Below are 18,035 nucleotides of genomic sequence, written 5' to 3' on the forward strand. Positions count from 1 at the left end.
AGCTGCTCGCCGGGAGGCGGCGACTCAGCCGGGCTCGCTGCGACCGGCCCGAGGTGCTCGGGCTGGACATATTTCTAAAATGAGAAAATCTGACCTTTGACCTTTGTGCTGTTAGGATGCAATCTGCGGCGAGCCAGAGAGGACGCGGTGCCAACACGCTGAAGGCTTCCTTGTTTTATTTTGTATTTTTATGCAACATCAGACCGATGACATTAACATAAAATTAAAAAAAGATTAAAAGTTTCGACTCACACACACACACACACACACACACACACACACACACACACACACACACACACACCGTCCTCCTGCTCCAAATGCTCACTGGAGCGCCACGTGTGGATTAATCCGCCGCTGAAAGTAGTCCCCAACAAAGTTTGTTATTTCCTGCAGGTAGTTTCCAGATGTTCTGGGAAACCTTTTTAACCTTAAACTTTTATACATTTGTGTTGTTTTTTATCCCAAATCATGAGTTTTTTTGCTCGTCACGTGCATTCACTGTCTTTTCAAAATAAAGTTCCAACGTAGGTTTACTTAGTTTAGGCAATAAAAGTACCTGGTAAAGTTTCAATGCGCTTTAAGACCAGGATCACAGAGCAATTATCTTATTGTTTCATAGAGACAACTCTATAATATAAAGGATGTATTTTAAATTTTAAAAAAATAGGAGCAAAGAGATATAAGACTTCCCAGAATGCAACTCGGTGGCACCTTTAAGTAGACACTCCCTGCCGGCTTGGTGCTTTTCAAGCTCTTCTAAATCCAAAAATCCAAATTATAAAATAATCAAATGACATTTTAGTTGTTGTTAAGCCTGTTTTCATCTTGAGAACATTCAGTAAACTGGGGGAACATTGGGTTCAACAATGGGCACAATCCATGAATTTATAATTTAAATATATAAATATCTTGGAAGGAACCCAACCTCCAGCTGTCGCTTCTCTTCATCCTTCACCTCCTTTCCTAAATGTCCGCCTCTATGCAGATGACTGCACGTTCTTTAGTGCAAAAGGTATAAAAGCCAAATGTCCAGTGGAGACCAATGATCTCTGTTTGATCTCCGCTCATTTAAACTATTAAAACTATAAAAACCACTGGGTTCTGAATCCTAATTTCAGGTTTCCTCTCCAGTGTTTTAAAAAGAAGAAAAAACAACCAAATCTCTCTCTGGGAGACGTTTAAGACTCAAGGTCCGCTTTTTATTTCATTCCAACCTGAGAATAAATCTGTTCGGGCTTTGGAAAGCGCACTTTAATGGAGATGCGAGGTTTCCCCCCCAGACGGAGCAATTGAGTCGACATTTCAGGTGCCAGGAGGGAGCCAGAGCGCTGCCAGCTGGGCAGCGCTGCCCTCAGTGTGTGCTGGCAGGGTGTGAAGTGTGCACGTGTGTGTGTGTGTGTGCGTGTGTGTGTGTGTGTGTGCGTGTGTGTGTGTGTAATGGGCTGGACAGAGCCAAGATGCCAGAACAGCAGCAGCTACAGATACTGAACACACATCTGCGCAGACACAACACAACGCAACACATGGAAAACCCTGTCGGGGAAAATTGAGAGTCGCTGCGCGGGACTCAAACACACAAACTGAATCCATCCTTTCGTCTGATGCCACAAATATACCTTTTTTTTTTAAAAATATGCTGAATCTAAGGGTTTTGAACCAATGTACATCTTAATCCAAGGTTTTAAACCAATTTATACATCTGAATCTAAGGGTTTTGAACCAACGTATATCTGATTCTAAAGATTTTGAACAGACTTATATGCGGGTGCAGGGTTTGGAACCAAAGTACATCTGAATCCAAGGTTTTTAACCAACTTATATATCTGAATCCAGGGTTTAGAACTAACATATATTTGAATTTAAGGGTTTTGAACCAACGTATATCTGATTCTAAGGGTTTTATAAAGACATATATCTGAGTCTAGGGTTTGGAACCAATGTACAAGGTTTTTAACCAACTTATTGAGCTGATTGCAGAGTTTTTAACCAACTTGTATATCTGAATCCAGAGTTTGGAACCAACATATATTTGCGTCCATGGGTTTAGAACCAACATATATTTGAATCTAAGGGTTTAGAACCAAGATATATTTTAATTTAAGGATTTTGAACCAATGTATATCTGTTTCTAAGGGTTTTATACCAACTTATATATCTGAATCCATGGTTTAGAATGAAGGTACATCTGAATCCAGGGTTTTGAACCAACGTACATCTTTCTCCTCGACAGACAACGAGAAGTCCGAGGGGAAGCCGAGCCACCAATCAGAGCGCGAGGACCCGGAGACGGACAGCAAGCGGCAGCAGCAACCCGGCCAACCGCATTGCTCCTCCGAACAGGAAATGAAGCGCCAGGAGGAAGGAGACAGCTCGAGTAACCCCGAGAGCCAGGAGAGCGACGACAGTCTGGAAGCCTCGGACGGAGAGGGGGAGGAACCGGAGGAGGTCAGAGGAGGAGGTGGAGGAGGAGGAGGAGGAGGAGATGGAGGAGGAGGAAGGCTTGGGAGGTTAGCAGGACTCGGAGGGTTAGGCGCACTGGGACTGAGCAATCTGGGCGGGCTTCATATTAAGGTGGAGCACTACGGGGAGGGAGAAGAAGTCCATCTGCACAACTCACAGACTTCTTCATCGGAGGAGGAAGAGGAGGAGGACGACGAAGAGGAGGAGGAGGAGGAGGAGGAGGAAGAGGACGAAGGCGCGCAAGACTGCGACAGCGCCGACGCCAAACTCCTGAAGAGGCGGAAGAGGAGGAAAGTGCAGAAGTGGGACGGATCCCGTAGCAAGAGGCTCCGCCTCTCCTCGCCCACCGAGCACAGCCCCGCCGCCGCCGCCGCCATGGGAGACGCCGCCACGACGCTGGGCGACCCCTCGCGGGCCACGCCCACCAACTCCTCCTCCTCCTCCCGCCTCCTCGGCTCCGCCGGCTCCCCGAACTGCGTCGGGTCGGCGGCGCCGTCGTCGTCCTCGGTCCTGAAGATCAAGACGGAGATGTCGGAGCCGATCAACTTCGACAACGACAGCAGCATCTGGAACTTCCCGCCCAACAGGGAGATCTCCAGGAACGAGTCCCCGTACAGCATGACCTCCAAGCCGCCGCCGCCGCCGCTGCCGCCGGCCGCCCCGGGGAGCCACGAGAACTTCCCGTCCCCGCAGGGAGGCGGCGGTCTGCAGGTCGGCATCCCCGACTCCGTCCTCACGCCTCCAGGAACCGATGGCGGCGGCGGCGGAGCGAGGAAGCCTCCTTACAACGGAAGCTCCGCCCCGTCTTCGGCGTCCAGCGCCGGCGGTTTGGCGGCCCCCTCCGGCGGCTCCTCGGCGGACCCCCTGTCGCCTCCGCTCTCCGCCTCGCCGCGGGACAAGCAGCAAGGCACCCCCACCACCGCCTCCACCTCTTCCTCGTCCTCCTCCTCGTCCTCCTCCTCGTCAACCTCGTCCTCGTCGCTGCTGTACTCCGGCGAGCTCGAGGCGCTGCAGCGCCTGCAGGCCGGCAACGTGGTGCTCCCGCTGGTCCACCGGGTCGCGGGGACCCTGGCCTCCTCCACCGCCGCCGCCACGACGGCGCCCCCGCGGGTCTACACCACCGGCACCATCAGGTACGCGCCGGCGGACGTCACCCTCGCCATGGCGCAGGGCAACCTCCTCCCCAACGCCGCCATGAACTTCGTCGACGGCTCGGGCTTCGGCCTGGACCCCAAGACGCCCATGGAGATGCTGTACCACCACGTGCACCGGCTCAACATGTCGGCGGCCGCGGCGGCGGCGGGCGGCGGGGGTGGCGGCGGCGGGGGAGGCGGAGGCGGCGGCGGCGGAAGCCCGTTCATCGGATCCCCGGCGACCATGGGAGGCAACGGGGGCCTCGTCGGGGGCCAGATGCCGACGGCGGCCAACGTCTTCACCACGGCGGAGGGACTCTTCTCCACGCTGCCGTTCCCCGTGTACGGCAACGGGATCCACGCCACGCAGAGCAGTCTGGAGAGGAAGGAGGACTAACGCGACGCCCGCTTTCGAGACCGCGATACTGTGTTTCTGGAATCGAAGAAGAAGAAGAAAAAAAAAAAAGACTACTCACGAGTAAAGGGACTGAAAAGAAAGACTCTCTTACTCGCTATCTTTTATCAACACGGCACTGTGTTTCCGAGACGGGGAAAGGACAGGAAACGGATGACAAATGTACTCCAGCACTTTGAATCTGAGCAACTGAGCTTGTGTAATAGACATGAATGACCCTCAAACATGTCCCCGACCTTTTCTATCTGTTTTCTCTCATCCTCTCCTCCTTCCTCCCTTCCTTCCTTCCTTCCTTCCTCAGTCTCTCTCTCTCTTTCTTGCGATCAGCAACGTGTTTTCGTTCCTCTTTCTCTCGAACAAATGAACGACAACAAAAAAAAACTTATTCTTTATTGTAAAGAACTCCTTTTTTTTTTCTTTTTGCCTACAGAGAATTCATATTGCTGAAAGGACTCCGCCGGAGCCGGACGGGAATAATTTGTATTATTTTGTTTTCGTTTTGTTTCAGTCGCGTCTTCGCGAAGATGCCGACTGTGCGTATTTAAAGGAGGACGGTAACAGGGATTTGTAACGGACAGAAGAAGATAAAATAAACTCTATGCGGGCACTTCTCCACCTGTCTCTTGATGTGATCAAGGCTCTGTGGAAAAGGACGTTTTTAAAAACCTGAGAGGAAGAAGAAGCTCTCCGAGATAATCTTTTGAAAAAAGGTGTTTTTTGTTTGTGTTGAGGACGCTTCTCGATCGAGGGAATAGTTTAGAGAATTAACGCTGTTTCCTTCTCTCATTTCCTTCTTTTTTTTATAAAATATTCTAGCTCAGATTTAACGTACGAATCAAAAGCATTAAGAAGACAAACAAACAAACAAACAAACAAAAAAAGAAGCAATTTCAGCCGGGTAACGACCTGTGAGTTATCGAATGTTACTACTTCCTCTTTTATCCCAGGACTTTACCTACAGGTCTTGCACCAGACATAACCTCCTCTCCATCTCCTCCCATCTCAAAACGCCTCTCTCTCTCTCTCTTTCTCTCTCTTTCTTTCTCTCTCTCCGTCTACATTTCCTCCCGTCGTCCTACAGATTCATGGTGCTACCGACCGACCAGTGACCCTGACTCAGCTGGCTGATGCGGGTGCTGTAAGCGAACCCTCGTTGACAGACTGATCGTGGGTGTTTTTTTTTGTTTTGTTTGTTTGTTTTTGGAGGGGGAAAACAACTTTAAAACGTTATAAATATATATATATTTTTTGTTTTAATCTTCTGACCTTCAGGAAAGTCAGAAACACAGCAAGAACCTTAGGACCTCTAAACGAGCATCTCCGTCATGTCCCTCCTCTTTTTGTTTTTGTCTGAAGACGACGCCCAATCAGATTGGGTCTCGGAGGGAGGGGGCGGGGCTTCCACGCCGGCCCCGCAAGGTGATTGGTTGAATTTGAAAAAGGCTTCGTTTTTGTTTATTTCTATGTATTTTCTAACTTTAATCACTTTTAATTCTCAGTGAGACTGAGGCTAATACGCTAGTGACGCTAACTTGAAAAATGAATGTTGAAAACCTCGACCGGCTCCTGTTTGATTGTTTAGTTTTATGTACTACAACTATTCTTCGTCTTTCCTCCTCCTCCTCCTCTTCTTCTTCCTAAACCAGAATCACCTCCACAAGAACAATCCACTCTCTTCCATCTCATCGCCGGACCCTGTGATAAAAAAACAAATAAAAAGAAACACACATATCAACAAGGAGATTGTAATAAAGACATGCATTTTTCAATCAATCTATCAAACAATCAAAAATCAATAACTACGAGAAAAAAAAAACTTTTTTGAGGAAGAGAAAAAAATTCACATTCCTTTTTAAACAATGTCGTCTTTGTCGTCGTTCTTTCCGTTGTGTGTTTTTTCTCCCCCCACAGCCTCACGTTGCCAAAAAAAAAAAAAATCTCACAACTTTAGTGTTTTAAAAGCACTGTGATTCTCGTTCATTTGTACTTTTATTTTCTTTCTCTCTTCTGCGTTTTTGGTTCAAAAAAAGAGGACAAATAAGTAATAATTAAAACGGTAAAAAAAAAATAAAAAAAAACTGTCACGTCATCCATGTTTTTGAAGTTGGCAGCCCCGTCTTCGCCATGCCGCCATCCCTTATTACCCAGTGTGATTACGCCGTAAAACCGTGTTGCCGATGTGTTTAGTGTCACCTGCTGTCAAAGAGTCTTTCATGGCGACTTCTCTCTGTGTGTGTTGACTATATGCAGTATATACTGAGCTACTGTAGCTGTTTTTGTCCTTTGTCTTCTCTGTGCTCTCTAGTGTGTGGAGGGGGATGGGAGGGGGCGGGGCTTAGCGGGGGCTCATACAAAGGGGGCGGAGTCTCCCGCCTCCGCGGCCCCGCCTCTTTCTCCGCCTCCCTTCTATCTGCAGTCTTTAGTGAAACCAGTGGAAGGTTCGTGGAATTTCGTGTTTCGGTGGCCTTTGCAAAAAAAACTGAAAAACAAAATTTGTAGAGTCCACCATTTTTTTCCCCGCTGCTTCCTTTTTGTCTTTGTAAAACCTCTTTTTTGTTTTGTTTTTGTTTGTTTTTTTGGAAAGGGGGCGGGGTTTTCTAATCCTTCTCTCTCTTTCTCTCTCTCTGCTATTGCTTTTTGCTGTTGTGTAGTCTTATACAAACCTCTTTATCTTGCTGTCCTTTTCTCTCAGAGATGAAAAAGATTCTTTAACTAGCTCAAAGGTTTATGGAGCCATGTTTATCGCCGCTAAGGAATTCTGGGAAACGCAGTTTCCAGCTCTCGCGTACAAAGTATTTAACGACTAATACATATTTTACACGTGTAATTCAAATTACGATGAGGAAAAAGCCTAAAGTAGCATTTTTAGATTGTAGTCCTGGAAGAAAAGAAACCATAAAAGCCTCAGTTGTGAAACATTTCCCAGAGTCCCTTGGGGCTTCCTGTGTGCATTGGGTGTATTTCATTGGTTCCCACCGAAAACTTGTTGACTTCCTGTTACACGAGTGGTTCAAGGGGGGAGAAAAATACAAAAAAAAAATCACTATTTCAGGACAAAAAAAATGATTTTAAAGATTTCTAAAGAAATTAAAAGAAGAAAAAAATATTTCGCACTATAAATCTATTTTTATAGGTGTTTTGGAGAAAAAAAACTGAACTGCATGTTTAGTGAGTTCGTCTGATGAGTTTCACAAGATCGATTCCCTCTTTTTTTTTTTTGCTTTTTTTCGGGGTCCAGTGTTTTATTTATTTATTTATTTTGAAGTGTGTGGAGCCCAAACGGGGGAGGAACCCGACGGAGGAAGAATAAAGTCTCTAATCGCCTCTAATCTCCCCTTCACATCAGGAAAAACAACAATCTGTTAGCGTCTGTGCTTTTCTGTGAGGAATCAATGTCTCGTTACTGCGACGGAGAAATGTTCAAATCAACTGCGGGAAGAAAAAAAAACGCGAAACATGTTTATGAAATTTCAAGCAAAGGGGTTTATTTATTTATTTCTTTGCGTTCCGAATGTTAAATTCAGTCGTTTTCAGGAGCATTTTGTCTCTGGATTTGAGTGTTTTTCTACTTTTTTTGCGTGAACAGGGGGCGGGGCTTGGGGTAAACAGGGGGCGGGGCACAAACGAATGGCAGAAAATGGGCGTGGTTAGGGTTTTTGGGGGCGGGGCACATTACTCAGACGAAACCAGGAAATACACCCACATGTAACAAAAACCAAACAGCCGGTCCGAGCTGTTTCAATGTTTTTTCTGTGTTTTATGTCGAAAAATGAAAACTTTTGCTGGTGATTTTAAAAACGTGAAAAACCCTTAATCACAGCTGCTGTCAAAATTCATAGTGTTTAAGAATTACAAATATTGAAAAATCACTTCATTTTACCTGTGAAGAAACTGTGTCTCTGTGTTTTTAACTATTTCTTGTACAATTATACAGATTCTTTTATGAGGAACTTGGTGCCAAGTAGCTGAAATACGGGGGAGAGAGGGAATCTCTTATTATCAATGTTAACAGTGTTATAAAATTCTAAATACAAACAAATTAAAATATTAAAAAAGAGAAAACTATGGTACATTTCTATTTTTTTGTTTTGAAAAAAAAAAACACATGACTAACTGATGCTAACTTTGAGTGCCTGGCTTATTTTTTATTATTATTATTATAATTATTATTATTTTCGGAAATTATTTTTTGAGTTCATTTTTTCCATGAATAATGCTGCAAATCCGAAAAATGTACATACTTCATTTTTTATAGCAGTTGTTCTTTTATAAGTTTACTAGGTTCTCATCCGCTCAGAGGATCGTGCCACGCACATGGTTGTCTTTCTGTAACCCGGTTTTCACCATCTTACAGGTGCCATATTCATAATAAAAATTTCTCTCGAATTTGTTACCGGATTGCATCATTTCTCCTGTTTGACCCCTCGAGACAAAAATAATATCTACTTTTATTCTGAAGGGCTCTGCTTGTTTTCTGGTTCCTGTTCAGAAGATTCTGCTGCATTTTATCAACAAAAATTGGAGATTAATTCATATTTATTACAAAAAAGAGATATTAGAATTCATATAGATAAATAAATCATGCTTTTTTTCTTTGCACTCCGTCTCCTTGACCTTCCTCTCAGCGTTTAGTAGGAGGATCAGAGGAAGCCCCCCGAGGCGATATGAAGAAAAAATATATAAAAAAGAAAGAAACGAAAGTTCCCGTCTGGCCATGAAACCTTCAGACCTCCAGACGGCCAATCAGAGAGCTGCATCACCGGGTCACATGGTCCTTCACTGGTTTACTGGTCCATCTCACTTTGTTCTGCTGGGCGGCGCGGCGCGACTTCTATACAACCAGAGGAGTCGCCCCCTGGTGGTCAGGAGAGAGAATGCAGCTTTAACACATGAAGCATAGACTTCTATACAACCAGAGGAGTCGCCCCCTGGTGGTCAGGAGAGAGAATGCAGCTTTAACACATGAAGCATAGACTTCTATACAACCAGAGGAGTCGCCCCCTGGTGGTCAGGAGAGAGAATGCAGCTTTAAACAAAGGCGTAAAGATGTAGAAGTATTTCATGAGTAAAAACTAAGATTGAGGAAAAGAAAATCAGATTGTTTTAATCTCTTAAATGGATAAATCTTGCAGCTCCACTGATGCATCCTCAGATCTACTCAGAATGACTTCTCTATTATCCCACAATGCAACACGGAGGCCGGCTGGTCATTGATGAATATAATAATGTGTAAATGGTGCTTTCAGCAGCGCAGAGCGGCTCCCTGAAGGATCTTCACAGAAACACATTTTCTTCTTCTTCAGGAACCTAAACGTCACATCGTGTCTCTCAAAACACTCGTACTAGATTTTTCTTTTTTTTTTTTGGTGATGCTTTGACTCCTGATGCATGTTGGGAATTAGGGAGATCAGCCCCCGCAGATGAAAAAAGAAACACCCTATTAGTTTTCATCTCCAGCGCTTTGTTTCATCACCCGTCCATCACGCCGAGGATGAAAGACGCTCGTTACGCCGCCGGTGGACGACGCGCTGCCGGATCTAAATTCCACATCAGACCTCCTCACCGAGACGGACAGCCAGAGGTTATTAGAAGGAGCTTCAGGTCCGAGCTCACACACACACACACACACACACACACACACACACACACACACACACACACACACACACACACAGAGCAGCGCTGCCTGTGATCTATGATTCATGTGCGCTCATTTAAAATAGTGTGAAATATTTAAAGTTGGCTGGTCGGCCTCAGAGGGTCGACTGACTGACCTCTCTGCTCTTATTACTGCGAGGAGGAGGAAGAGGAGGAGGAGGAGGAGGGGGGAGGAAGGTAATAAAAGTAAGAGGAAGAGGACAGAGAGGCGGATAGATACACACTTCATGACTTGATTTAACTCCTTTAGTCTTCATGATCAAGTGTTCAAGAGTGAAGTCTATGCTTCATGTGTTAAAGCTGCATTCTCTCTCCTGACCACCAGGGGGCGACTCCTCTGGTTGTATAGAAGTCTATGCTTCATGTGTTAAAGCTGCATTCTCTCTCCTGACCACCAGGGGGCGACTCCTCTGGTTGTATAGAAGTCTATGCTTCATGTGTTAAAGCTGCATTCTCTCTCCTGACCACCAGGGGGCGACTCCTCTGGTTGTATAGAAGTCTATGCTTCATGTGTTGAAGCTGCATTCTCTCTCCTGACCACCAGGGGGCGACTCCTCTGGTTGTATAGAAGTCTATGCTTCATGTGTTGAAGCTGCATTCTCTCTCCTGACCACCAGGGGGCGACTCCTCTGGTTGTATAGAAGTCTATTGTACCGTATAGAAGACTTTCTTCCTCACGTTCTTTGGCCGTCACGTGTTCGCTTCCCCGCTCACCTCGCGACTGAAAAGGTGACGTCATCGTTTTGTAAAGACGCTAAAATACTGCAGAGTTTATCTTACAACATGTTGTCTTTTTTAAGTAGCTGTTGTGTTTGTTCCTCTGTTTCAGGAACATTTTGACCTCTAAACTTCTCCTTCTTGAGCTCGCGGGTCCGGAGAAGCAGGAAGTGAGCACTTCCGGGTCACGGAGGAGAAGTTTTAATATGTCAGACGCCTGTATTAAAACACGGAGCTGGATTATCTTCACCTGACGCTGATCTTCTTCCCTCAGAGACGAGGACGCGCCTTCACGCGCCGGTGGAGCAGCAGCGACACCCAGCGGCCTGACGCGGGACTGCAGGTTCACTTTATTATTATTATTATTATTATTATTATTATTATTATTATTCTTATGAAGCGACATCATTTATATAGAAATCATTTTACTCCTTCTGGAAGTCTTTAGTGTTTGTGTCTCATCTTTAAGAGATTGTTGACTTCAAAACATGTTGTGTTTTTATTTTTTACACAAGGGGCATTTTATGTTTCATTTATTTCTGCAGAATCGATTTTACTGTTTGTTTTAAAAGTATTTGCAATTCTTTTTAAGCTATTAACTCAAAAATACTTGATGTATTTATACTGTACGTGTACATGTATGACTCATCTTTCAATGCAAAATACAAGAGATTTCAATTATGACTGTTTCACATTTTCATTGCCCAAAGATTTAATGAAACTCAAAGAAATTAGCTTTTTATTGTGAAACTCAGTGAAAATAATGTTAATGTCTGTTTGTTTTATTCAACCTGAGGCCCCAGGTGGGCGGAGCTTAATCTCCAGAGTCATTTACATGGGAAGAAACGTTTATTGTGTTTGTAACTTCCTTTAAATTCTCTTTTCTTTAGTCAAAGCATGTTTTTTTATTTATTTTAAAGGTCTGTGTTATTAACTCCACCCGTCTTCTCCTCACCGCAGGACGAAACCAAAGCATTTGACTCAGGACCAAAATATCCATCCCCAGATTCAGATTATTTATTTAAAAGAAAAATGGCACAATCCAGAAGATCAGTGTATAATTTTATTGTAAGTTTCATTCATTAAAAATAAAAGGTTTATTCTGTAAATATCACGACTGTTTGCATTCAGACTATGGAGACACACACACACAAAAACACACACACAATATTTTTAAGATTATTCAGGAACATAAAGAGCCGTCGTGTTTAAAACTGTAATCTTAATCTGTAAACGTTAAACTGTTGGTCAGCTCTTCTGTGAGCTGGAGGCGGAGCTTAAAGGTGCAGTCAGCTGTTCTGAGCAGAAAGCACCACACACACACACACACACACACACACACACACACACACACACACACACACACACACACACACACACACACACACACACACACACACACACAATGTAAAATGGCTGCAGGTCACATGATCATCAGCTGACAGGATGCACGTTTTGTAAAATTCTTCTTCTTCTTGTTTCCTCATTTTCTTTCAGCTTCTCTCTTGAAGCTTCAGAGTGAAGTGATGTCATCAGCAGCCGACGGCGTCTGCAGAGACGAAGCTGCAACAGGACGAGGAAACGTTCAGCTCAGGAAAACGTTCAGCTCAAGAAAACGTTCAGCTCAGGAAAACGTTCAGCTCAGGAAAACGTTCAGCTCACAAGTGTCAGGAACACTGGAGAGAAACTACAGAAGAACAAACTTTTTCTCTAGAAAGTCCAGCTAAGTGTAATAAAAAAATAAAAATAAAAAAGTTTAAAAAATAAAATTAATCATAATAAAACACATGTTGAACATAATAAATAAATCCAATAAAAAAACATCTAAAATATGAAATCTAAAAAACATTTACAAAAAAAAAGTTTTTTAACCAGATGAAACATAATAAATAAAAATACATGTAAAATATAAAAAACAAAAATATTTAAAAAATCATATAAAACATAGAAACATAGTATAGTATTTTTTTCTTGTTAAAAAATGTCAGAATATAAATATTAATATTAGTAGTAGTATATAATAAAAAAGTTCAGTTAGTTTGGCAAAAATTGCATTAAACAGTAATTCATGAAGTACTTTGACATTTTAAACACAGTACGTGTACTTGTACCTGTTAAACACAGTACGTGTACTTGTACCTGTTAAACACAGTATGTGTACTTGTACCTGTTAAACACAGTATGTGTACTTGTACCTGTTAAACACAGTATGTGTACTTGTACCTGTTAAACACAGTATGTGTACTTGTACCTGTTAAACACAGTATGTGTACTTGTACCTGTTAAACACAGTATGTGTACTTGTACCTGTTAAACACAGTATGTGTACTTGTACCTGTTAGGTCCCTGAAGCGTCTCTTGGCCTCGGCTCGCTCCTCTGCATCAAAATACCAAACGGTGATGGCGTACCTGGAACAACAACAACAACAACATGTTTACTCCTTTTATTGAACAACTGAACATCATCCTCTGCCGACACAACGAGATGATATTCTATATTCATACATATCAGCTTCAATAAGACAAATGTTTTGTTTTCTTTAGACATTAACAGCTGTGGTGCAGTTACACGTTCCCACCAGCAGGCGGCGCCAACCTGCTGGTCTACTCAGTGAGAACAAATAAATGAGATTTATTCAGTTTGCTTTTGTTACATCGTTATGAATGTAAACAACTAAACGTGTCAACAAGTTCCACTGAAGATGTTTCAATTATTACAGGGTTTAATTAGCCAGTTGGTGGGTGGATTGCCGGTTGGCGGGCGGGTGGATTGCCGGTTGGCGGGCGGGTGGATTGCCGGTTGGCGCTCACCTGTTGGCGTAGGACGGCTGCACCTCGTGCGGGTTCCTGCGGTCGGACCAGAAGAAGAGCAGCCGGTCGAACAGCGGCTCCACGTCCACGACGTAGCGCTTCAAGTGAGGGAAGATACGCAGGACGCCGCCATGCTGGAGGAGGAAGAGGAGGAAGACTATGAACCACATATTCATCCTTTATCATCTTCACATCAGTGTTAGACAACAGGAAACGAGCAATACTTCTACTGAATTTAACTGATAATACTTTACTTTAAGATTTTAAAAGAAGCACTTTTACTGCTCGAGTATTCGAGGAGTGGCAGAAGTACTTTTACTTGTACTCTCAGAGTGGTAATAGTACTTTTACTCGTACTCTGAGCGTGGTATTAGTACTTTTACTTGTACTCTCAGAGTGGTAATAGTACTTTTACTCGTACTCTCAGCGTGGTATTAGATCAAAGTCTTCGAGTACTTCCTGGTCCGACAGGAAGTCTCGTCCCCCGTCAGAGCTCAGACGTCCCGTTGTGAGCGGCGGTCCCTGAACTCACCGCGGCGCTCCAGTTCTTGTTGAGGTAGTAGATGCAGGTGATGCAGCGGCCGTCTCTGTTCGGGTTGTCCACGTGCTTCACGTAACCCGCCCCGTTGCCTGGGTAACACGCCACCATGGCCTGGACGCACGCGCACACACACACACACACACACACACACACACACACACACACACACACACACACACACACACACACACACCTTAAATAAATAGTTTAACACATGAAGCCGCCACGAGGAACTCTGTGAAACTGTTTTATGTTCATGAAGCGTTTCTGTTGTTGTTGTTGTTGTTGTTGTTGTTGAACAGAACTACTTTGACTCGTTTAGAGTCACCTGCAGCGCTACGTGCTCCACTACACGTCCTCTTCCTCCTCCTCTTCCTCTCTCCGCGCCCACCAACACACACGACAGGAAGGTCACGCAGATTAACCCCGTTTAACACGGGTCCCTGAACGCAGCATCGACAACAACAGCTCCAGTAACCCCAGACGTCAGCAACAACCTCCTGACGTACACACACACAGAGCAACAAAGAGCGTGTGTGTGTGTGTGTGTGTGTGTGGGTGTGTGTGTGTGTCTCCAGAGCGACAAAACCCTCTTTCCAGATAAAAAGGTTCTGACCTGCTGCAACAGGCGGTCTGCACCGAGAGGAAGTTTGTTTACACGCTGCTGAGACACACACACACACACACACACACACACACACAGACACACACACACACACGGGGTGAAAACATGTTGCAGGAACACGGAGGGGAAGAGAGGAAACGATGGAGCGATAAAAACGAAAAGCTTCCTTTCAACTTTATCTTATCCTCCTGAATAAAGGAGGAAGAGAGAGAGAGAGAGAGAGAGAGAGAGAGAGAGAGAGAGAGAGAGAGAGAGGTAAATATACATTGTATCCTCCTGGAAGAGAAGAAAGGGGAGAAGAGGAGAAAAAAAGAGCGAAAGGGAGGGTGGGAGGGAGGAAGAGATCATCTTATCCTCCTGATAGAGGAAGGGGGAGGGACAGAGAGAGAGAGAGAGAGAGAGAGAGAGAGAGAGAGAGAGAGAGGTACATCATGTCCTCATGAAAGAGAGGAAGGGAGAGAGAGAGAGAGAGAAAGAGAGAGAGAGAGAGAGAGAGAGAGAGAGAGAGAGAGAGAGAGAGAGAGAGAGAGAGAGAGAGAGAGAGAGAGAGAGAGAGAGAGAGAGATATGTATACAGTATATATACACATCTCATCCTCCTGAAAGGGAGGGAGGGAAGGATGGAGGGAAGGAGGAAAGGAGGGACGGAGCGAGTGTCCTCTTGGCAGCGCTCCAGCTGCTGAGCTCCTCGTTGTCTACGTGAGGAACGTGAAGCTGCAGCTGCACGTCCATCCCATAATGATGCTGATGAGGTCGCTTCAAGTCCAACGACTCATCTTCAAAACGCTGCAGACGTTACGCAGGAAGACGACATTTCTGGTGTTTTTAGCAACATTTCTGTGTTTATTGTAACGTTTCTATTGTTTGTGTTATTTTCTGGTGGAGGAAGGTTTGATCATCCAAATAGTTGTATTATTAGTATTATTGGTTGTATTATTTGTATTATTGGTTGTATTATTAGTTGTTTTCTGTCAATCTAACGACATCATTGATTAAACACGTGAAACTTTAGAGCTCTATGATTGGCTGTTGAACGTCATGTGACCGAGACGCGTCCAGAAAACAAGCTTTTACAAACTCATTTTACTTTAATGATTTTTGTCATAATAATAATAATAATAATAATAATAATAATAATAATCAGTACTTCTGTTCTAGTCGTGACGGTTCTGTTCAGAGGACTTTAGATGTTTATATTACAGAGAAAATGAAAGCTAAACTTAAAATGTGACTGAGCAAAAAAACTGATTTTAAAAAAGAACTAAATAGAGTTTTTTATAAGAGTCATAGAATCAATAAATACTTTTTTAATCATTAAGCTACTGATAACTTATGGGTTTTAATCAATAAATTAGAATATATTATTCATTTGTTAGTGTTTTTATGCAAATAAACACTTTAAAAGATGACAAAGTAAAATAATCACATTTATTGATTTGATGAAACAAATCAATAAATGATTTGTTTCATGGCCTGCGTCTCTTTCAGCAGCAAAGAAACTGAATGTTGACGTCTAAACGCTGCATTTGCTTTTATTTGTAAGTCACAACAACAACAACAACAACAACAACAACTCTCTCCTCAACAGGAAGTGAACCTGACGAGGCCTTCAGGGACACCGAGGAGCGTCAGTGGAGACGTGAACTATTCCAGCAGCTTTTATACGTTTATGACGTCTGACGAGCAACAGGAAGTGAACACAGCTGCTATTGTTTATAGTTTATTAAATACGATGTGGAAAAATAAACAAAGCAGTTTATTTACACTGAATTTGTTGAGGGTTTTTTTGTTTATTGTGTATAAGTATTTTGTGATTTACAAGTGTTGAAATATGCAAATGAGGCGTCATGTGATGTAATTTAAGGGAATTTTGGAGAAATCTACAGATGCAAACACACAAATAGAAACATAAATGTTTTATTTCCACTATAATGAAAGACGACGAGTTATGGAAACAAAATAAATCAAAATGTTTCTTAATAGGAAACTAAATAAACATCAAATAGTTTAATAACTTATTGAAGCTGCAGAGCTGCATGCTATTTAATCCTCTTTTTCACTGTTTTTATTTCCCTTTAATGTTTGTTTTCTGATAATCTGATTATGTATTGTCAAATATTTGCAGATTACACATTGTGCATTTAAATTATTCAAACTTCTAAATAAACTAAATACACTTAAAATATGATTACCAATAATTTAAAAGCGAGGATTTTGAGATTGAAGCTGCAGAAAACTCTGCATGCTATTTAATCCTCTTCACTGTTTTCTGATAATCTGAGATTATTATCAGTCTAATATCTGCAGATTATTACACATTATGCATTAAAACTATTCTCACTGTTCAGATTAATAACAACTCTGTGCATGAATCATGTTTATTAAATGTTTTTCGTGCACTTTGCATTTCAGACTTCTCTCTCTCACCTTTGACCTCTCGCGGATCTTCTTGCTCCCGAGCCGGCTCGCGCACACGGACACGAGTTTATCGATCCGCGCGAGCAGGAAGCCGATGGCGTCGCCGCCCCCGCGCTCGGCCCCGCCCACCCAGGCGATCTGGTCCCCGCGGATGCTCCTGGAGCGGTGCACCCCGGGCAGGGAGCCCGCCAGCCGGCCGTCCTGCAGCGCGCCGGCCCGGTGCAGCTCCGTCACGTGCCGCAGCGCCGCGTCCCCGGCCGCGTGCCCGAGCAGCCCGTCCACGGAGCAGAAGCCGTCCGCCAGCAGCGCCGGCACGACCCGCTCCAGAGCCAAGCGCTCCAGGTCCGGGTCCGAGACGTGCTCGATGAAGGGCATGACGGGGGCGGGTCCAACCCCACGGTGCTGCCGGAGGCCGGTAACGCAGTAAAAAGTACACGGAAGTACACGGAAGGAGAAGTGCTTGTACTTCAAGAGAGGAGCCGCGACAGTGTGAGCGAGGCAGCAGCTGAGGAGCGTTTGTTTTGACTGAAGCCTCCAGGCGCGGGGAACTCCTTTTATCACCAACCGTCAAGTCAGCGCGTGTTACTACACTACTTCCGGTTGTCGGTTTCAGAATAAGAGCCCGTACCGGCGGAGAGTCGTGTTGCCAACTCAAAGAAATGTACAATTTAATAAATCTAATGAGGAAATACATAAAAACATTGGAAACATTCGGTCGAAGCTTCATGTGTTAAAGCTGCTTCCTCTTTAACGTCCACCAGGGGGCGACTCCACTTTGGTTGTATAGAAGTCTGAGAAAATAACTTCCCTCTTGATTTAAACTACAACTAAACAACTAATTATCTGCTGGACATAAACAAGAAGTATCTGCAACTAATAATGGAGTTTTTTTTTATTGCTCATCCTTTTCTCTCCTTTTATAAAACTTTGAACTGGATATCTCTGAGATTTCTATTGACGACAACATTATTGATCAGTATTTTCTTAAAGATCTTCCTTTTAAAAAGTTGTATTATTATTAGTATTAATAATAATAACAATAATTCATCAAATTATATTCATGTTTCTTGACTGTTGCAGGATTTCATTTGCTGATTTAGGTTTTAGGCTCTGAGAATAATAAGTACTTTTTTTTACTATTTGGTGATATTTTATACACTACATATATTTCAGACTACATTAATCATTTTGTTATTATTATTATTATTATTATTATTATTATTATTATTATTAGTAGTAGTAGTAGTAGTAGTAG

The 18,035-nt window shown here is 43.6% G+C and overlaps 2 protein-coding genes across 2 annotated transcripts in view; one reads left to right on the plus strand and one right to left on the minus strand.

Annotated features, from left to right (window-relative positions):
* Positions 1 to 7,594, plus strand: part of LOC137802196 (neuronal PAS domain-containing protein 3) — a 218,638-nt gene extending 211,044 nt beyond the window's left edge. The window contains 1 exon segment of the mRNA XM_068599854.1: positions 2,234 to 7,594. Within this exon segment, the coding sequence (XP_068455955.1) occupies positions 2,234 to 3,993 (1,760 nt within the window). The 3' untranslated portion in view covers positions 3,994 to 7,594.
* Positions 7,595 to 11,452: 3,858 nt separating this feature from the next.
* On the minus strand, positions 11,453 to 17,307 carry egln3 (egl-9 family hypoxia-inducible factor 3). Its single transcript, XM_068601017.1, has 5 exons — positions 16,790 to 17,307; positions 13,730 to 13,849; positions 13,198 to 13,331; positions 12,722 to 12,795; positions 11,453 to 11,949 (listed from the first exon to the last, which is right to left on the minus strand). Exons 1-5 carry the CDS (start codon positions 17,153 to 17,155, stop codon positions 11,900 to 11,902), a joined length of 744 nt encoding a protein of 247 aa, XP_068457118.1. The 5' UTR covers positions 17,156 to 17,307; the 3' UTR covers positions 11,453 to 11,899.
* Positions 17,308 to 18,035: the final 728 nt, after the last annotated feature.

This window comes from Clinocottus analis, unplaced genomic scaffold (assembly GCF_023055335.1).
Source record: "Clinocottus analis isolate CAN_PGR_092001 unplaced genomic scaffold, fCliAna1.0.p SCAF_5, whole genome shotgun sequence".
NCBI lineage: Eukaryota > Metazoa > Chordata > Actinopteri > Perciformes > Cottidae > Clinocottus > Clinocottus analis.

What these genes read in the sequence shown, in the direction of transcription:
- egln3 (XM_068601017.1), bottom strand. Translation starts at nt 17,155, where the DNA reads ATGCCCTTCATCGAGCACGTCTCGGACCCGGACCTGGAGCGCTTGGCT. An exon ending in ACAAGAACTGGAGCGCCGCG is followed by an intron (nt 13,332 to 13,729) that starts GTGAGTTCAGGG and finishes TTCCTCCTCCAG; the next exon opens with CATGGCGGCGTCCTGCGTAT. An exon ending in ACGCTTCAGGGACCTAACAG is followed by an intron (nt 11,950 to 12,721) that starts GTACAAGTACAC and finishes GTCCTGTTGCAG; the next exon opens with CTTCGTCTCTGCAGACGCCG.